We start from the raw sequence: 22,409 nt of genomic DNA, 5'->3' as shown, positions 1-22,409 counted from the left end.
ACTATAAGATATATCTGTTTACATACTGTATCTACATCTGTGCTTTACACCAGAAAGAAAAAACATTTCCCCACCTTGGGGATGATATCACCCCCCTGAGAATGTGTGGTTTAGCCCGTGGCAGAAGAGAGGTTTCAGAGTCAGAGAGTATGAAGGTCATACCCAGATCCTCTACTTCCTGCCTTTGTGCATTTAGATAAAGTTACTTAAAGCCTCAATTTCTTCATCAGTACAATGGGTGGGTATGCGTGTGTGTGTGTGTGTGTGTGTGTGTGTGTGTGTGTGTGTGTGTGAAAATAACACTGATTTCACTGTGTTTTTTTAAAGATTGCCCAAAATGAACTAGAACCTCAGATACAAACTCAAACCCCACTTAAAAGATTTTAGGCACAAAATGCTCTTTAACTGCTCTACAGCTTCCACTTTTAGGCTGGTGAATAGGGAGCCAGTCTTATTCAGCCTGGACTCCATGTAATCCAGTGTTTAATGCTTCGTAACAGAAGCAACATATTCTATGCACAGCTTCTGTCAAGCTTCTGTTTAATTTTCTCCTTACGCCTCTGCTTCAAATGGCTTTTGTTGCAAACACTGTTATAGTTTACCAAGAAAAGAACCCATTCACTCGTTTTTGTGCTTAATTCCTTACAAAAAAAAAAAAAAAAAAAAAAATCCATGTAACACTTAGGAACATATCTTCTATTATTTGTTCTTGGTGCCCAGATAAATGCCACCAAAGGTCTCTTTAGAATTCTAAATACCTAACAGATCTGGAGCAAGACCACTGATTCCCAAGCCAGCCATTGAGCAAGATGGAAGAAGGAATCTGCATTAAGGACAGAAATGACCCAGTCTGTCCCCTGTAAACTACGTGAAAAAGAAGACACAGGAGGGTGGAGATATTGTTACAGTGTCAGTCAGCTCATGCCTTATCCCACCCGACAAAAAAATTCTGGTAATGTTGGCTTATGTGAGCTTGTTTTTCTTTACTACTCCAGTCTTTAAAAAAAACGACAGTTGCTTTCTGAGCTAAGGGCAATTAGTGGATGCATAACAAAACAAACAAACAAAAAGCAATGTACAACACATTTCTCTTCAGATGCCTGTTTGCTTTCACCGTGTTGACATTTGTCTCTTTCTTCTATATTTGTTATGCATGCTTCATTTGTTCTTTTCTCTCCTATTTACTTCCAGCCTTGAATCAGTGAGTGCCAGGTGCAATCATTGCTTTCTTCCCAACTCAATACAGTTCCCATTCCCATGGTATTAGATTTTGACTATAGATGCCAGCCACGGTAGTTAACATTTTAGGTAATTCATCTCACTGAATTACAACAATCGGCAAAACTAAACTTTCAACTAAAAGGATGCAAAGTGGTTTCTCCTTTGATTTGCTTAGATGTTATATCTCTGCCCTGGCATAGAATCAATAAGGTAGAAATGGCACTCACCAAATACTTGGATTGGTGTAAATGGTATGGTCTGAGAAAGCCTCATTAAATTGTTCCTTTCGATGGCTGCAAACAAAACCAGATTTATTATTTTAGCTATGCATCAGTGGACTGAAATTTCAGAAAGCCTCTCCCACATCAATAAATCCACACAATGCAAAAATTTTAATTTCAAAGATCTCATATTTTTTGCCTTTATCAAAAATAGTGTCTATAAAACAGTTTTAAAAAGAAACTATGCCTAAAATATATCAAAATGTTAAAATTGATGGCTTTGGAGGGGGTTGTTGGGAGTGGAATAGGGGTATATTGGAGTTCTCTGTATGGGGTTTGTATTATTTTGGTAAGATGTCCTGTAAATTTGAAAGGATTCAAAATAAAAAGTTAAAAAAAAAAACAAACCTATGCCTAAAACAAGTGAATAAACTTCTTAAACAGAAAGGATATCACAGTGTTAAGAACAGAGTATATGAGATTGTGTGACATAGTCTGAAGTCCAGCTATCACCTCCACTCTCCTGAATCACATACTAATCCATACATCCACGGAACTTTCTTTAAACAGCATTTTAATCTGTGGTCATCACTCTCTGGTTTCCCTTTTCCAGAGCAAATCTAATGCACGGTGGACTGTGGGGACATCTACTGTTGACTTTGCACAGTTCACCTTCATTTCCCAGAGAAAGCTGAAGACCAATTTTAATTAGGAGCAAGCGATCTGCATTTCCCTGTTAAGAGCCATATTGTGACAGATCAGATTCCACATGAGTTACAGCGTTCCTCACCAGGGACCCTCTTAGGTTGACACCTGAAGTCAAAATAATAGATTACTGCTGAGCTGAAAGATCAGTTTAAGAGCCTAAAGTGAGGAGTCAAAAGTCCACTGAAGTACTGTTCACTACAGTGGAGAATTCAGTATAAGGCAATCTATTACTGGACCCTGACCAAATGAACCTAACATAATAATAATGGTAATTATAATACCCATAAGCTCTTACACATGTATGGAGCTTTAACTGTGCAAAGGCTCATCCATGTATTGTCTCATCCAGCACTGAGAGCAATAACTCCCACGAGACCACCCAGTGGCATGAGTCCACTTGGTTGTTTTATTGCTCTATATTTCAAAGTGTTTTCCTCTTATTTCTCAACTAGTCCTTTGGCAGACTGTTCCTCAGGAAGGCAGTACAATTATTTGCACTTAGAAAGAAAGACAAACGAAGCACTTGGAAGTGATGTTGCTTAAAAGAGTCAAGACCCTTGGCGTCTTTGTTTAATAACATCTTTATAAAGCATCTCTGTTGAACTTACTCTGTGGAGTTGGCATTCACTCAGTGGTCATATTTGCTGAGGGCACACACCCTCCCTCTAAGAACTATTTTCAGGTTTGTCTCTCCTCCAATCCAAAATACTGAGATACCTGCCTTTGGCCTTGCAAAGAAATTTTAGATCTCAAGGTCATCTTTCTCCCTCACAATTTGAATCTCGCCAATACAAACAACATCTGTTAAAAATCCAAATTCTTAAATCCTAACGACTTGTTTTCCGAAGCCAATGGCAAGGTAAGACATCTGAGTGTTCTTCTCATCAGGGTGAGCAATGACTCTTCATGTTGGGAGCCACATGGAGATTATGGAATTCACCAGTGTTTCTGTTTGCAAATGCAGCATCACAGACATTTAGCTTAGTTGACATGTCTATGTGCACAAGCACCCTACCTGAATAATGATGCTGAGGCTCTTGGGGGCTTTTTAAGGAGGCTGAGATTTCTGAAATTACAGAGAAGATTGGCATTTTAATTACTTGGCTGGAGATAAATACATGCTTATGAATATATTGCCTTCAAAGTTATATTGAACAGGTTAATCAGAATGGCTTTCCAATATTTGAAAAAGATGAGCTAATATCCTTTAACCACATTACTGTGCATGGTATCCTGACAGCTTCCAATCATCAGTGTAATATCTGCAAACATATTTATATAGGGAATTGAAGAAAGACAGGTAATATTAGCCTCAAAGATGTATTTCCTCTGAACCAATTACACCTCTGGGTTACAGAAGGCACTCGGCTGCCCATCACACTTTACAACATCCAAGAAGCACAATTCTCTGAGCTCCCCACCAAGATACAGTACCCATATAAAGACATTATTAATACCAAATTATTAGCAGACTACTTCACTGACCTAAAATGACATGATGAAAACATATTAAGAGGTATATTCCAGGAACAAAGAAGAGGATGGCTAGCATGACGCCAAGGGATTTGTGTGGTTACAGAGGACAGTGTGTTGGGAACACCTCCTCAAAATTTAACTCATTCTCTTCTACCTGCTCAAGTCCTAAATTACAAAGGTCCAGAGAAACCCACTGCAATAGTTTTGCTATTTCATAAAAGCAAAATTAAAATGGAGAATTTCAGTCTCATGGTGGCAACTGCTTTATAGCTGGTAGAATAAGCACCATAATGAGCTCAATTTCACAGATCTCTCAGGCTTCAGTTTCTGGATAAAGGAAGAAAGAAGAATCACCTCCTTTGCTGGGTGCCTGGTAAAAAGAAAACCTAGCAGGAAAGACTTCTTTTCTGAATTCATTCAATAAATTAAAAAAAAAAAGGTATTGAGTTCCCACCATGGGGCAGGCTAGGTGTGAGAGATGTGAATAAGACATGGTTCTTACCCTCAAGAAAAGAAAATGTACTTTTATGTTTATAATAAACAATAATCACAATAATTGCAATAATAATCACAATATTATCTTATGTTTTTAGATGCATAAAAACACAAATGGTCACACCATAATCACAATACAGTTTGTTAAGTAATACAATAGAAGTGTATCCAAAGGTTTATGGAACATACTAATTCCACCTGGACAGTAGGGTCTTCATAAATAAACAGTGTGAAATACTTATAGGGTAAGGGAATCTAAGTGTGATAAAACTGAGTTTCAATCCTACCTCTACCACTTAAGGGCTGTGAGACCGCTTGTTCACATTCATTCAACAATATGCATTGAGCATGTACTATGTGCTAGTCACTGGTCTATGCTCAAGAATAAAGTAATGAAAAGAGGTAAAGTCTCTGCCTATGTTTTCGTAAAGGGAAAGAGAAAACAAACAAGTAAATAGATAGTATATAGGATAGTACATACATCGGGTTAAGAGGTTAAGAACTGTGGAAGGCAGGGAGATTGCTATTTTATATAGGCTGGTTAGGCAAGGCCTCTCTGAAAAAGTGACATTTGGGCACAGCCCTAAAGAGGGTGAACCAGATGGATAAATGAAGAGTATTCCAAGTGAGGTAACAGCAAGGGCAAACGCAATGAGGCAGGACCATACTTGACGTGTTTAAGGAGGACAGTGTGGTGAGCACAGAGTGAGCCGAGAGGAAATGAAGTTGGAGAGTTGGGGGGAAGCAGATCAACAGGGTGAGAAGGAAAGCCTTTTGAGCAGGGGAGTGATTCAACTGGACTTTCAGTTTAAAATGTTGACTGCTCACTGGAAATACACTATTAGAGAATAGTAGGTTGGAGGCCTTATTCTAGTCCGGGGGAGAAGCAATGGTGGCTTAAAACACAGTGGTATTGACCATGGGGCAAGATGGCGGCATAGAGAGGAGTGGAAGCTAAGCAGTCCCCCTGGAACAACTACAAAAAACCAGAAACAACTAGTAAATAATCCAGAATAACTGCGGGGGGACAAACGAGACCATCCACTCATCATACACCAACCTGAACTGGGAGGAATGCCCGAGAACACAGCATAAAATCTGTAAGTAAAACCTGCGGAACCAGGTCGGGAGACCCCCTCCCCCATAGCCCGAGCTGCGGAGCCTCGTGGTGCCAGAGAGAAGCTCTCTCCCAGCAAAAGAATACGGCTCAGCTGAGCTCCAACTGGGGTTTTAAGTAGCGAGTGTGAACTGCTCACTACAGGTACGCAGCCCCAAAAAACAGACAGAGGCTTTGGGTGACGACTGACCTGGGAGAGCCGGAGGGTCGCCTTGACTGGGTCTGAAGGGGACTATCTGTTTCTTTTTCGGCTCAGTGGAGAAAGCCCCAGTCATTTTCAGTTTCCAGGGCTGTGACTCTGGGGAAGGGTGGAGACACCACAAGCAGAGAGCGAGACCATTGAAATGCTAATGACCTCCACCTGGGGGCTCTGTCTTCTCTAGGAGGAAAGGGGTGGGGCCCTTTCCATTCAGAACCAGACCCCAGAGTCTGGGGGAACATGGCCATACCTCCTCACACCAGTCAAGAATTATAGGCTAACAGGCATCACCTGCTGGGCAGAAAAGCACAGTGACCCGAGGCATCAAAGGGTGGAGCAATTTTCTAAGACACACCCGCAGGGAAACCAGATACTGAATATTTCTTCCCTCTGTTCTGGTCTGGGAAAACCTGATTTGGATAAACAAGGAAACCATGCCTAGACATCAGAAAATTACAACCTACACTAAGAAAAACAAAGTTATGGCCCAGTCAAAGGAACAAACGTACACTTCAACTGAGATACAGGAATTTAAACAACTAATGCTAAATCAATTCAAAAAGTTTAGAGAAGATATTGCAAAAGAGATAGAGGCTGTAAAGGAAGCACTGGACATGTATACAGCAGAAATCAAAAGTTCAAAAAACCTACTGGTAGAATCTATGGAAATGAAAGGCACAACACAAGAGATGAAAGACACAATGGAAACACAACAGCAGATCTCAAGAGGCAGAAGAAAACACTCAGGAACTGGAGAACAAAACACCTGAAAGCCTACACACAAAGGAGCAGATGGAGAAAAGAATGAAAAAATATGAGCAACGTCTCCGGGAACTCAAAGATGAAACAAAGTACAATAATGTACGTATCATTGGTGTCCCAGAAGGAGAAGAGAGGGGAAAGGGGGCAGAAGCAATAATAGAGGAAATAATTAATGAAAATTTCCCATCTCTTAAGAAAGACATAAAATTACAGATCCAAGAAGCACAGCGTACTCCAAACAGAAGAGATATGAATAGGCCTACGCCAAGACACTTAATAATCAGATTATCAAATGTCAAAGACAAAGAGAGAATCCTGAAAGCAGCAAGAGAAAAGCAATCCATTACATACAAAGGAAGCTTAATAAGACTCTGTGCGGATCTCTCAGTAGAAACCATGGAGGCAAGAAGGAAGTGGTGTGATATGTTTAAGATACTGAAAGAGAAAAACCACCAACCAAGAATCCTGTATCCAGCAAAGCTGTCCTTCAAATATGAGGGAGAGCTCAAAATATTTTCTGACAAACAGACAATGAGAGACTTTGTGAACAAGATACCTGCCCTACAGGAAATACTAAAGGGAGCACTACAGGGTGATAGAAGACAGGAGTGTGTGGTTTGGAACACAATTTTGGGAGATGGTAGCACAACAATGTAAGTACACTGAACAAAGGTAACTATGAATACGGTTGAGAGAGGAAGATGGGGAGCACGTGAGACACCACAAGAAAGGAGGAAAGATAATGACTGGGACTGTGTAACTTGGTGAAATCTAGAGTATTCAACAATTGTGATAAAATGTACAAATATGTTCTTTTACGAGGGAGAACAAGCAAATGTCAACCTTGCAAGGTGTTAAAAATGGGGAGGCATTGGGGAGGGATGCAATCAGCATAAACTAGAGACTGTAACTAATAGAATCATTGTATTATGCTTCCTTTAATGTAACAAAGGTGATATACTAAGGTAAATGCAGATAAGAGGGGGGGATAGGAGAGGCATGTTAGACACTTGACATTGGTGGTATTGTCTGATTCTTTATGGTGGGTAATGTCCATGATCAACTGTACAAATACTAGAAATCACTTCATGAACCAGAACAAATGTATGACAATACAATTAGAAATTAATAATAGAGGGGCATATAGGAAAGAACTATTTACCTATTACAAACTATATACTACAGTTAGTAGTATTTCAACATTTTTTCATAAACAATAACAAACGTACTATATCAATACTAGGAGTCAACAATTGAGGGGGGTTGGTTAGGGATAGGGGAGGATTAGAGTTTCCTTTTCTTTTTTTCTTTTTTCATCTTTCACTTTATTTCTTGTCTGGAGTAATGAAAAGTTTCTAAAAATTGAACAAAAATTAAGTGTGATGGATGCACAGCTGTATGAGGGTACCCAGGGGTAAGTGATTGTACACTTTGGATCTTTGGATAATTGTATGGTATCTGAACAATCTCAATAAAAATGAAAAAATGAAAAAAAAAAAAAAAAAAAAAAAAAACACAGTGGTATTAACTGAGGTAGCAAACTGATCAGATTTTTTATATATTTTGAAGGACTTACTAGGACTCACAGATGAATTGTTTGGGGGGATGTGAGAAACAATTCTGGATGATCTTGGACATGAGTCTGGAAGTTTGGACTGGGGCCGGACTTTCAAGAGCATTGAAAACGTCTCAGTGGTTTGGAGTCTCTCCTGTAGGTAATGGGGATCCATTGAAGGTTTCTATGTTGGTGATGATTTGTCACCCAGGAAAATAATTCCAAAAGGAACATGGGAAAATTTTAAGGATAGAAACCAAGCAGGATGGTATCACAAAATCAAGGACAAAAAGAAAGTATACACTTCTTTTTTTTTTTTTTTTTTTGAGGAGACTTTAAGGCAGGAGCAGTGGCAAGAAGTGAAACAGTTTTCAAAGATGCGTGGAGACAGAATGGAATTAGGAGGTGAGGTTGATAGCTGAGTGGTGGGATGGGAAGGAAATTGCAAATGATTAAGATATCCAGCTCCGGTGAAGGAAGAAGAGGCTATCAGAGGGACCGACAGCAAATGAACAAAGCAGAAGGACAAGCACAGAAGAAGAGCCTCACAGAAATTTAAAAAGGAGAGAGTGACAGGAAGGATCAAATGATCAACATCAAAGGCCAGGAGTTAGATGAGGACTGAAAATTTGGAGTGGAGAATCAGTCCAGTGCTGGGGACAGAACCCATGCGTGACGGGCTGAAGATCAAATGTTAATACTCCTTCAGTTAACTTGGAGGTAAGGGATGGGACAGTCAGGAGCTAGGCAAAATCAAGAAAAAGATTATTTTTGCCTTTGGATAGAAAATAACTTAAATATGTTGGTAATTTGAGGAGAAGGACTCAACTGCAAGGGAGGTACTAAAAACCAAGACAGTTAGATGAAACAAGATCCTAGAAGAGGGAGGTATCTGGTCAGCAACAGGAGGGTCAAGAATACAAAAAAGACCTTTTAGATCATGGTGAAGTTTGAGAGTAGCTACTGAGAACAGCTTTGCCAGGGCACTGTCTTTACATAGCTCAGACACCTACTAAGCCATTTGGCATGGAGTCCCACTGAAACTCTACAGGAAAAAAGTATCCACATACAATCTCATAAATGTTTCTTAATGAACAATATGTAAAAGAGTGACAGTAAGAGTTATTGAACAGCTGAAATGAGATCAGTGGTTATGCCCTCACTCCCAGAGAAAATTGGAGAATCATAGCATAAAAAAAAATAGTTAATTTAAAAAATTTTAAACTGGATGCCAGTCCTGATTTATCCGGAGAAAGACACTCAATTTTCTATTCTACTGAATATTCTACTTTGTACAGTAGGCAAAATATCATAAATAGAATTTCAAAAACTACAAACATTTCAGGACAGTGAGCCTTACCATTAATAAGATATAAAGATAAAAGTTTAAATATTTAAAAAACTTACTGTCAACTCCATTTGAACTGCTCAACCTGTTTCAAAAAAAAGGAAGTTATTTAGATAATGCTTTAGCTCTTTCAGTGATCAAAGAAAGAAAAAGCATGTGAAACAGTAACAACACAAACTCTATATTCATATCAAGTTCTTTAAAAGTATCAGTTACACCTGACCAATATCTGTATCATCAGAGAAGTAGTTGGTAGTCCTATGATTATCTTCATAGAAAAATATTTATGTAAGTCAGTTACTGGATGCTCTAAGCTAACTAAAAGCAATTGTTTTTTTGTTTTTTTGTTGTTTTTTTTTTTTAATTAGCTATGTGATCTTGCAACATATATAAGATTTAACTGTGCTTGTGTTGTTCTGGATCAATTAAGCTAAAGGGTTCCTAAACTATACAAAGCAGATGCCTACAAATGAGTCTGTGAATGTCTCTGGACAAACCTACAAATCAGTTTCATTAGCCCATGTGGCCCCTAAATGTTCACAAACTGAAATTAGCTCTCTTTAAATTGTTACTTGCCCTGCTCAAGCACACAAGTGGCCAAGGGCAAGTCTGAATAAATGCATGCAAAGAATATCTCCAGTATTTAAGGTCCTTAGGGAAGAAAGTACAATTACAATCATTGTTTAATTTCATGCTGCAATAACCCACTACTCTACATGAACACAAACTACTGAACCCTTGGGTGAAGAAAGTCATGTGCCACGTGGGTCTGGAGGCAGCTTGCACAGAGGGACTGGCGTGGGAGCTGCAGAGAAATAGAGGTGACTGCAAGCTGAAAGCCCCCTTCTCCCCTCTTGGGATCAACTGGCCCTTCGGTAGAGGAGATGCTTTTGAATTCTGTCTCCTACAGAGGGACAGCTAATTTGATGATGTAACCAGGAAAACCCAGAAAACGCTACAAACAAAATAGAAATATCTTTGCTTGGCTGATTTTCAAAATTAATTTCTCCGATTAAATAAAACTCCAAGAGCTGCTCAAGTCCACCAGCATGTGAGCTCTGTCTCTCTTTTCTCTCACCCCCTCTCCCTCTCTGTCTCAATCCTCAAAGAGTTATTGCTTTGACAGTTATGATGTTAGTGAGAAATCAAAGAAAAAATTAAAAAGATCAACCTCATAAAGTAAAGAAAAAGCTTGTAAAAAAAAGAATTATTTTTAAAACTAAAGAATAAACATAATCAGGTCTTTGGTTTACCTAAGTCTTTTTCTTTAGGCAAAACACTGTCTTATCTATAAAGAAAATAAGATAATTTTCTTATTCCATCTGCGATTTTTGACACTGAAAAGGCAAATGTTAAATTTGTTGCAGGAATAAATGTCTCATTATAGTCTCAAAAGGCACAGCGGTGAAATCACATGGTCAGAAACAGGAAAACACGGAGAGTAAATGATTTTCATCCTGATTAACAGAAGAAAAATATTGTCATTTGACAGTACTTTTCTCTTTCTTTTCCCCTTTATGACCATATTAAACCTTTGTCCCTGATCAGGTTAAAAATAGAAGTCAGGTTAAAAATAGAAGCCAGAGACACATAAAGAGACACATTTAGGAATACTCACAGAAAGTTCCTGTTGAGGTTAGTGCTTCTGGAATTCCACAGAGAGTTTTTGCTCAGATCCTGAGCAGAAGGGAAAGGTAACATTACAAGTACACTCAACAAACTCTCATCCCAAGCCTCCAGCAATACATTTGCAAGGCACAATTCGGAGAGGATAGGTTTCTTTTTTTCTTTCCTCTAGCTCAATACTTCTCTTTTTATTAATACACGAACCCCAAGGTAGAAGGATGCATAATGATAGCACAACAGAAGCATAACTCAATTTGTTGACAGACTTTAACAGAATGAAATTACATATATGGGACCATCCAAAGAAAAAATGTAATATTTAAAAATTTTTACAGAAACGGGAATGAAAGTACAAAATCCATTAATGGTAAGTAAAAAGGAATGAAGATCAAATTTGATAGGCAACATCTATCATTACATTACATGTCCTTTCATCAGTAAATTGTTGTTTCAGTTGATGATTGTAGCATACAGCAATAATAAGCCTCTCCTAACTGAGCTATTCAAAATAATGCTACCTTTCATTTACCTCATTCTTTTTCCTATTCAGATTCAACTAATTTGCTGAATCTGCTACACCCCAGACATTACTGCAAGCATTTTCACGGGAGTTATTTTTGTTTACCACTATCAATAATCCAGCAAGGGTGACACCAGCCTCATTTTAGAGATACAGCCTGTGAATCTCATGAGTTAATGCATATATCTTTGTAATGAACTAAGTAATAGAGTCAGAATTTGAACACAGGTCCCTGCCCCTAACTACCCTCCAGTAGCCTTACGTCTTACTTTCAAAGCCTTCCATTCCCACAAGAATATCTGAGGTTGTTAGTATATGTTTGCTTCCCAAGTTCATACAGATAATGTTCAAGCCAAGAAGAAAATTAGTTTTCTTGGGTTATTCTAACTAGATCATGCTTCCCACATGGAGGATGGCACTAAAGCAAGGCAGATATTTGTGGATGATAAAAAAACAGACTGCAAAATCAGAGACTTGCAGCATTGGAGAAACTCTGAGGGTCCTTTAACCTGCAAAGCCCAAATCTCCTCCATCACATGTGCTCCGGGGTTAGCTTAGCCTATGCTTGGCTAACTACGCTAGCAACAAACTCACTACCTCTGGAAATAAATCGTTCCATCCTGGGAAAGCTCCAGTTGCTAAAAATTTCTCCTCAAATTGGGCTGAAATCTGTCTCCCAGTAGCTTCTGTATTCTGATTCTAGCTCTATCTCTTAAAACTCTGTTGAAAATATCTTATTTTTCTTCAGCCTGAAAACGTTCATATATTTCAAAACAGTTTCAAAAACCCCTCCATTCTTTCTCTCTCATGTTAAACATCTGCAGGATGAATAGGTCGATTTCATAAATAGAATAATAAGGAAAGAATAATGTAGTGGTTTGCAAAATTAGAGCAAAGATTGAATTGATAACTTTGAAACTAACTTTTTAATTTAATGCCGATGAAAAGTAGAAGGCAGGTAAGGGTCATAAAGGTAAAATGGACACAGTCAAGGAGTTACAGAAGTGTTGTGTACATGAGTTTTAAAAAAAAAACCAACAAAATGTTTTTACCTCTTGAGAATGCTTCAGATAATCATTGATTTGTGCAACATGTCTTTTGATTTCTTTAGTTTTCATTTTCTGATATACATAAGGTTCTAGACATGGTAAAAAGGAAGAAAACTTAGAGAATACATGAAAATGTTTTACATTCTAGTCACAGGCCCCAAATAGAAATATCTGAATGCAGTCCACTCATCTAAACTTGAATATAGTTTCTTATTTATGTTTTTACCAAGTTTTACCAATTTTCTTTGTTCTTTAATTTCTTTACTGGTTGAAAGATACATTCTATTTCTATTCCTACTTTACCTTTGCATTTATAACAGACACATTTCTCTATCAAATTCAAGAATTAAATTAGCCATAACCTCTCCTCCTATAAAACAAGACATTTAGTGACTTTTTTTACATTTACCTTCTCTTCATCCCATCTCTCAAGCTTTATTGAAATGCATCAAATTTTGATTTTAAGTTATCAGGAATCCTTCCTTAGCTACTGCATTAAGCATCATAGTGGGCTACAAGAAAGAAAGAAAGAAAAAGGAAATAGGAAGGAAGGAAAGAAGGGAGAGAGGAGAGGGAGGGAAGGAGGAAGGGAGAGAGGGGGAAAAAGACAGACAGAAGTGGGGGAAGGAAAGAAAGAATTCCATCAAATAGGTTTAATTTTTTGCCTTCTCTTTAAAAGGATGACAAGCATCCTTATCATTATTAATTTTTATATTTGGTATGAACAGAGTTCCTGGCATATAGTAGATGTCCAATAAGTCTTTAATAAATGGCTGGTTGGACTAATTCTGAGAAAAACACATACTAAGAGTCACTGGCTGAATGTAGAAGATAAAGGCTGTACTTTTCCCCCTGGTGATTTTGTGCTTGAAAAAATATATAAGAAGTGCATAAAGCCTATTGAAAAATCATTAACTTTTATATATGATATTCTTTATAATATTGGAATATCATAAAATTATGATAAATATGGTTTCGTGGTAGCACAGTATTATAACTAAAATACCTGCAGGAAAAGCTATAAACAGACTTAGCCTTTCATAGTTAATTTCTTCAGAACCTTATCTTGGTGTGTAAGAGAACTAACAGACTATTTGTCCCTTCCCTCTCCCACACCCAAATTTTTATTTTTAAATTCTTTGCCAATTAATACTTAACTGGGACACATTGCAAAAAAGAGATGCTCAATTTGGGACATATTTCAGGAATATATTGGGCCTTAATCACCTCCTCAGATTAGCAAGGCACTTGGGAGTAACTCTGCTTCCTTAGGTCTCTGTTTCCTCTGATTGTCGGACTTAATGAGAGTCTTTCCCAAAACTCTCCTGTCACCCCCATCTTTCACTGTTTGAACTTCACTGGAAAGAACTTGAACACCTTAAGTAAGAACCACATGCAATAACCTAAATATGGACTACCTTATAAAAAATAAAAATGCTGACATTTTGATAGTATACAGTAGTTATAAATAAAATAAATAGATCCATAATTGATCCTGGAACTCTTTCTTTAAGTGTGGGATTTAATTACTCAGAATTATGACTTGTGAATGGTGTGCTGTGGGGCAAGACAATTAAGTTCTTGAGCAATAGCTATAAATTGAGGGAGTTCCAAATGATTTAATTTCTAGTATTTCTTTCAGCTCAAAGTCTACTTGGTTCCCAGTGCTTTGAGCGAAATTGGAGCATTAAAAAATTTAAATCAGGGTTGCTCAACCTCTGTATTTATATTTTGTTGGGCGCTATCTTATGCATTGTAGAATGTTTAGCAGTACACCTGGCCTCTACCTGTTAAATTCCAAGAGTACCATCCTCCAGTACGTGACAACCAAAATTGTCTCCAGATATTGCAAAATATCCCAGGGTAGAGGAGTGCAAAAGTGCCCCTCAGTTGAGAACCACTGGTGTAAACGTACATTATAAAAACAGGAAGGGCTTTAAAAAGCATAACAACATAAATTTCAATAAAATGTCTATTTGTTTTAAGTTTAGAATTTCAAATCATTTAAAATCTTTATGATTCCCTAATCACATAGTCCCCTCTGTTTAAAAATCAGTAAAGGTCCCTTATTGACTAATGCAAGGAGTTAAAGTTCTCATCATTGCTTTCAATTCTATTCATAATTTGCCCTTATCTTATCTGTCTGGGCTTATTTCCAGTTCTACACCCAGCTCATAGTCTTCATTCCTATGGTCAATACATGTTCTCTCCTCTACAAGCACCATTCTTATTGAGCTTAAGTTATACTTGTCCCCCCCACACACACACACACAAAAAACCACTGTGTGTAGACAGCAGTAAATAACCAACTATACCTCTGTGCATCAAGTTCTGTGTAATATTCACAGGAACCTTAAAAATTTATAAAATTAGACAACCCTCAGCCCTCCCACCTCCCCAAAATGAGATTAAATGAATGTTCACTTGGGAAAACGCTCTGAGCCAGGCTCAACAGCTCTGAATGTAAATGACTACCTAGATCTAAATTTTTCTTTTCTGGATCCCTATAACTACTCATTTAACAAATGTGCCTTTCAAAAAAATTGAAAACCATAAAAATTAAAGAACAGCAGAGACCATCAGTGGTCTAAAGACCATATATAACAAAAACTCTACCAGGGAACTCTACTTTGGAATCCACGGCTATGGACTGTTACATACTTATCTGACTAAATTTGGACACTGTGAGCCAGTTTTTGCTGCATTCCTCTTCTCCTGAGATGTTATTTTCTCCTGGCTCTGAACTTAATTGGTCACTTTGAGAGCAGGTGTTGACTGTGATGACCTGGAGACAAAAACACTCATTGGAACACAGTGAGAATAATCTGAAAACACATTATTTGAATCACATTAGTGGAGGCACCAAGGTGAATAGCACTCGGAAGCTTTGAAAAACTCCCATCACTCAGGATGGCCGAAGGGAAGCATCAACATGATTTCTACTGGCAGTCATGACTGGGAACCAGGGCGTGGTTCAGGGGTTCTCAAACTTGAGTGTCCATCACTATTACCCAATCCCAGGATTACTGACTCAGTAGGTCAGGAAAGGGCATTTCTAGTAAGTTCCCTGGTGATGCTTGTGCTATTAAGAGGGGACCACAATTTGAAAACCATTAGCATAGAGAGGAAAAAACAGGGTTTGGGGCCCAAAGAACCTGTGTCAGAATTCTAGATCTGTCACTTAGAAGCTATGTGAACTTGAGCAAATCACTGAATGTCTCTGAACCTCATTCCCTTCAACTTAAAATAATAAATAGCCAATCATAGTGGCCCCTATTCCTTCCCAGGGACACTGAGCAAATGGGGAAAGTGCTTGGTAAACTACAAAGCAATACACAAATGTAGGTTACTAGTACTTGAGTTCAGTTGCAATTTCTAGTTGAACTCCAGTCATTTGAACTATTCAAAAAATAAATCTATTTAATTTCATATTGAATGGTATTCCAGCAATGCAGAGTATTTCCCCTGAAAGAAAAGTCTTCCTTATTGAGCTAAATCTCCCATCCAAAAGGTGATTTTACATAATTGTTTCAATATTTATCTCTGTTTCTACTTCTCATTATAAAAAGGGCCAAGGTGCTTTAAAAAAAAAAAAAAATGCACCCAAATAATTACATGGAAATATAAGGGAAGAATAGAAAAATGAAGCCAGGGAGTTAAGACCAGGAAAAGTGAAATCCTGTAGAATTGCTAATTCAAGGCTTCCCCAAAATAAAGAAATTTACTGAATGAAAATGAAAATATAACATATCAGAATTTGTGGGATACAGCTAAAACAGTGCTTAAAGAGAATTTTATAGCACTAAATGCCTATATTAGAAAAGAAGAAAGTCTGAAATCAATGACCAAAGGTTCCACCTTAACAAATTAGAAAAAGAAGAGCAAATTAAACCCAAAGAAAGAAAATATTAAGAGCAGAAACCATTGAAATAAAAAACGGAGAAAAAGTCATTGAAACCAAGAGCTGGTTCTTTGAGAAGACCAATAAAACAGATAAACTTTTAGCTAGACTGATCAGGAAACAAAGACAGAAAACACAAATTTAAAATATTAGAATGAGAGAGGTAATGCCGCTACAGATCCCATAGACATTAAAAGGATAATAAGAGAATATTATGAACAACCTTATGATAATAACTTCAACAACTTAGATGGAACAGACAAATTCCTTGGAAGACACAAACAAAGCTCACTCAAGAAGAATTAGATAACCTGAATAGCCCTATGCCTATTAGAGAAATTGAATTTTAGTTAAAAACTTTCCCAAAAAGATGATTTCAATGTTTAATTCTATTAAATATTTAAGATTGAAAAAATAACAATTCTACACAAACTCATCCAGAAAACCAAGGAAGGAACACTTCCCAGCTCAGCCAATAATCACCCTGATAACAAAATGATACAAAAAAGAAGAAGAAATAACTAAAGACCAATACTGCTCAAGAATATAATGGGATGAAGGGAAGGTTATACAGCAACCCTCTGTACTTTCTGGGAGTTTTTCTACAACCGTAGTTATCCTACAACTGCTCTAAAAATAAAATTTATCATTTTTTTAAAAAGAATATAGACGTAAAATCTTGTAACAAAATTTTAGCCAAATACAACTATATCTATCTATATCTATATCTATATATATAGATATAGATAGATATAAAGATAATACATCTTGACCAAGTGTGGTTCATTCCAGCAAGGATGATTTAACATTCTAAACACTAATTCTAACATTCTAAAATTAATTAATTTAATGCATCATATTGAGACAATAAAAAGGTAAAACCATCTAATCACCTAAGTAGATCCAGAAAAAGTATTTGACAAATGCCAACATCCATTATGATAAAAATTCTCAGAAAACTAGGAAGAAAAAGGAAGGTCCACAACTTGACAAAGGGCATCTACATAAAATCCTACAGCTAATATCAAACTTAATGGTAAAAGACAACATTTTTCCCTATGAACAGAAACAAGGAAAGGATGTCTGCCTTCATCACTTCTATCAAATATTTTACCAGAAGCTCAAGTCAGTTTAATAAAGCAAGAAATGAAAACACATCCAGATCGGAAAGGAAGAAGTAACACTATGTTTATTTGTTGTTCTAAAACTGATCATGGGGATTAACACACAACTATGGGATGATACTGTGAACTCTGATTTTTGTATATAACATGATTATTTATATAGAAAATTCTAAGGAAGCCACATAAAGCCTACTCAAACAAATGAGTTTAGCAAGTTTGTAGAAACAAGATTAATACAAAAATATATTTCTATATACTCCCAACAAATAATCAGAAATTAAAATTTTAAAAATAATAGCATTTACAACTTCGAAAGTATGAACTATTTAGGAATACAATTGATGAAAAGTGTGCATTACCTGTACACTGAAAACCACACCATATTGCTAAAAGAATTTAAAGATGAATTAAATAGATAGAGATATATCATGTTCATGGATCAGAAGACTTGTTATCAAGATGTCAATTCTCCCCAATTTGAAATACAGATTATAGGAATTTCTACAGAAAAGGTTTTTCTGTAGAAAGTGACAAGTTTATTCTAAATTTATATGGAAATGCAAAGGACCCAGAATAGCCACAACAACTTTGGAAAAGAATAAAGTTGGCAGACCTACAATACATGAGTTTAAGACTTACTATAAAGCTATATAAAGTATTCAAGATAGAGTGGCATTGGCTTAAAGATAGATATATAAGCCAACGGAACAGACCAGAAAGCCCAGAAATAGGCCTGCGCATATTGATCTGCTCTATACGGTCAATTAATTTTCAACAAAGTTGCCAATGCAATTCAGGAGGAAAATGATCATCTTTTTACCAAGTGATGGTAGAACAATTTGATATCCATGTGCAAAAAAAAGGGGGGGGGGAGGAAGGAAGGAACAAATAAAGGAAGAAAAAAACCTTCAACACTTCCGTGTCACCACACGCAAAAATTAACTCAAAATGGATTATAGACTTAAATGTAAGAGCTAAAGCTATAAAACCCCTAAAAGAAAACAAAGAGAAAATCTTAGTGATCTTGGGTTTGGCAAAAAAAAATTTTTAATATGACAAAAAGCATAGACTATAAAAGAAAAAATCAAATATTGAACATGATCAAAATCGAGTATTTATGCTCTTCAAAGTAATTTTACAAAAATGAAAAGACAAGCCATAAACTGAGAAAATATTTGCAAAACATGTATCTAAGAAAAGACTTATATCTAGTAAAAATAAAGAACTCTTACAACTCAATAATAAGATAAGCAATCCAGTCTAAAAAGTGGGGAAAAGAGGTGAACAAACATGATACCAAAAAAAGATATATGGATGGCAAATAAGCACTTGCATTTTGAAAATTAAATGCAAATTAAAATCACCATGAAATACTACTACACACCTACTAGAATGCCTAAAATTAAAAAGACTGAGCATACTAAGGATTGATGAGGATGGAGAACAACTGGAACTCTCATACAATGCTGGTGGGAATGTAAAATGGTACAACCTCTTTGGAAAACATTTTGGCACCTTCTTTAATAGTTAAGCATACACTTACCATGCAACCATGACATGGCATTATGGCATTCCTTGATATTTACCAAGAGGAATGGAAACACATGTCCATACAAAGACCTGCACACAAATGTTCATAGCAGCTTTGTTTGGAATACAAAAAAACTAAAAACAACCTAAATGTCCGTCAACATGTGAATAGATCAATAAATTTTGGTCTATCCACTCTGATGGTTCAAATGTATATCTTCAACTCCTTCCAGGACAATTCTGTTTTGTGTACATGCACTTTATTAACAAAGAGAAACCAAGCTAAGATAGGCCACTACCTTAATTTACAAAAATCTGAAAGACAGATTATGGGTACACTTACTGGCACCTGTAGTCTTTGTGTTTTCTTTTTCTTCGACAATTTCCTGTCCTTGGTTATTAATTTTGCTCTGTCCCACGCTGGCTGCCCTATCTCTGAAGATCTTGAAAGCTCTGCAAGGGAAGTGGTATTAAAGAGAAGGAAAGTTTAAGACTGTATGGGGGACCCATTCTGTTTTACAGAAAAGACTGAGAGTTTGGGGAAAATAGGGGTGCAGTCAGAAGTCACAGATTTTTGAAAAACTGGTAACAATACAAAGGATTTAATACAGATTTTTTTTAATCCAAGAAGTGTATTCCTTACTTTTAATCTTACAGGTCTTCATCAATTTCTCTTCTTTATGTATTCTAAAACTATGAGTCCTAATGAAGGGCTTGGTTCTGTGGAGTGGATTGATCCAGAAGTATGTGTTTGGCTGGATCCATGGTCCCTCCTCTGAGCAATCACTACTCTGGGCTGATCTTGTTGAGTTATGGGAGAGGGATCTGGCCTGCATCTCCCTCTGGCATTGTCCACTGTGGGTGAAGTCACTGTTACAAGTGGAGGGTAGGCAGGTTTGCCATTTTTTCTTGATGCTAAACACACCAGTTTCATCACCTTCTGAAAACGCCCAGTTCACGTACCCACCACCAGTATGCATGCTCTCGGCTTGAGAAGGAAGGGAGGTCACTCTCCTGGTCGTGGGTCTGGAACTCAAAGCGGGTAGAATTTGCTCCACCTTGTCTTCATTCGCTGGTATCTGAGTGATTGGTTTGTACTGCTTCTTGGGCTCAGCTGCTGATGCCGGGTCTGAGACAACTGGAGTCTGCCAAGTCAGATGAACAGGGACCTCACTGTGGGTGAGCTGTTCAGTTGCCAGCACATCTGCCCCTTCTTCCACAGATGGTCCAGAGCAAGGCAAGGCAGTTTCTGCAGTATAAGGAACTTGCTTTGGATAAGAAAGGACTGGGAGAAATTGGCCATACTTTGAGTGTACCTGCCTGTCAGGGGACACTCCAGAAGCAACTACACCAATTTGTGTTTCTTGCTCTTTCTGATCATCTCCTACATTTGGAGCCTCTCTCTGACTATCTTTAATCTCAGTAAGTGGCCTCTTCTGCTCTCTTGGGTCTCTAGCCAAGCTCCGCAGCAAAGAGGGGGGCATGCTATGATACTGGTATGTCTTCTCCTCAGAGATCCCCATGCTTCCCAGAACCTCTGCACAGATGACATTGTTCCAACTGTGGGGAAGTTTTCTGCATATATAATGCTTTCTGTTGGCCAGGAGAGCCTCCTCCTCTTGCAAGGTGTCAACAGCAGAAAGGATCTTTAAAGTATCCACAGTCAGGGCAGAGAGGTCCTGCAGATGTCCCACCTGGCTGTCCAAAGACAGTAAGGAGTTCTTTATAAAAGATACCTTTTCATTCATTTCTTTCAGTTGGAAGTACATTTCTGAAACCCTGGAGGTGAAGGAAGGGAGAAAAACAATAAACATATTAAGTCAGTGGAAATTTGCCTTGTTCTCTTCCTGACCTACTTCCATCCTTAGGTGAGTCCTTAGCCCAAACTTAGGTCTATCTTCTGCCTTCTTCTCTCTCCAATATATACTCTCATTGCAAGTGATCTTGTCCACTCCTATAATGTCCACTATCACCCCAATGAGGAAAAATTACAAATCTACATTTCTACACCTCATTTTTCCTAAATTTCAGAGCCACACTTACAACTTCCTGCTAGTTCTCTCTTCAAACATCTGATCAATCATCCCATTTTTGTTCATTAATACAGTCATTAACTTAGATGACAAACCTTATAATACTTCTGATTGACAAGCACTATGCTATTTTGGTGAGAAAAGGAGGTCCTGAGGGAGAAACTAGGATGATAGGAACAGAATCAATAATCAAATATGTAATTAGGAAAAAACACTTTCCAGAGCTTAAACAACAGAAAACAAAACAAATAAACTCCAAATTTACAGTTCAAGTAGGTTCCCCAAGTTCCAAAAAAAAAAAAAATCTATTTTAAGAGACATATATTCAGAAAAAGGCTGAGGTAAATTTTTAAAAATTTATTTTGAACACTTTAACCCAAGATTATGATGTCCAGCTGTTGATTCATGTGCAGTACCACAAGACGTCTTCAGCTATGCAAATACTACACGAATTTACCATTCATATACCTTTCCTGAATAAGTACTTGAAGACATCCTTAAGCCTTTAGGCATGAGTCAAAATCAAGAACTCAAGAATGGGAATGTCAGAGTTTAAGCAGACTTAAAGTGGTTATCTAAGTCAACTGAACACAGAGTGTTACCCATTAAGAACTAATTGGTTGCAAAACAAAAGCAACCTGAAAAAGAAATAATAAATTTCCAGAGATTACTTTAAGAATGACAGGAGAGGTTACAGAGGGAAATTTTAGATTATATGTATAATACTATAATAAAAATTTTTAAAAACCACAGGACTGTACAACACAAACAGCGAACCCTACTGTAAACTAAGGACTATAGTTAATGTAATTGTGATAATATTGTTTAGTCAATTGTAACAAAAGTACCACACTAACACAAAGAGTTAATAATAAGGAAAATTGCATAGGGGCTGGGGGGTGGGAGTACATGGGAACTCTGTATTTTCTGCATTATTTTTCTGTAAACCTACAACTTCTCTAATACAAAATTTTAAAAAAGAATGACAAGAGAGTTGTCAGGGAGAGGAATATGTAGGAGGAAAACAGCCCATAAAATCAATTGCATAAAACAGCCCATAAAATCAATTGCATTTATGGAGAACTAAAGTTGTTCTATAAAACTGGATCCATTCCTCACATTCTCCATAAAGTCTAAATGGATAAAAGATGTGTATGTAAAAAAGTGAAACCATACAAGAACTAGAACAAAACATGAGTAAATTCTTCCATAACCCAGAAAGTGAGAAAAACCTGCCTGTGTCTGATCCAAATTCCAGGAGCAATAAGGGAAAATACTGATAACTTTCACTATTTAAAAAAATGTAAGGTTCTTTGCACTTCCACTTCGAGAAAGAGTAGCAGTACATTTCCTTATTCCTCCCACTAAGAACAACTGAAAACTGTGGACATTACATATAAAACAAACACAAGAAGGCTGAAAGCTGAGAGAAGAAGGCAAAAAGGGACCTCAGGACCTGAGGAAGGACAAGGCAGTGGGCTCCCTGGGCTTTCTTCTCACCTCCTACAACCCAGACTTGGTGCT

General features: G+C 37.3%; 1 protein-coding gene across 1 annotated transcript in view; it reads right to left on the bottom strand.

Annotated features, from left to right (window-relative positions):
- TRPM6 (transient receptor potential cation channel subfamily M member 6) overlaps positions 1-22,409 on the bottom strand; it is a 146,904-nt gene that overhangs the window by 18,389 nt on the left and 106,106 nt on the right. Inside the window, exons 26-33 of the mRNA XM_037797533.1 lie at positions 19,496-20,631; positions 19,196-19,305; positions 14,959-15,082; positions 12,301-12,386; positions 10,721-10,779; positions 9,162-9,187; positions 3,166-3,216; positions 1,449-1,514 (exon numbers count right to left, since the gene is read on the bottom strand). Coding sequence (XP_037653461.1) covers positions 1,449-1,514; positions 3,166-3,216; positions 9,162-9,187; positions 10,721-10,779; positions 12,301-12,386; positions 14,959-15,082; positions 19,196-19,305; positions 19,496-20,631 — 1,658 coding nt within the window. The remainder of the gene's footprint in view (positions 1-1,448; positions 1,515-3,165; positions 3,217-9,161; positions 9,188-10,720; positions 10,780-12,300; positions 12,387-14,958; positions 15,083-19,195; positions 19,306-19,495; positions 20,632-22,409) is intronic.

The sequence above is a fragment of the Choloepus didactylus genome, chromosome 10 (assembly GCF_015220235.1).
Source record: "Choloepus didactylus isolate mChoDid1 chromosome 10, mChoDid1.pri, whole genome shotgun sequence".
Taxonomy (NCBI): domain Eukaryota; kingdom Metazoa; phylum Chordata; class Mammalia; order Pilosa; family Megalonychidae; genus Choloepus; species Choloepus didactylus.
The sequence above is the reverse complement of the archived record's forward strand: the minus strand, read 5'-3'. Positions and strand labels throughout refer to the sequence as shown.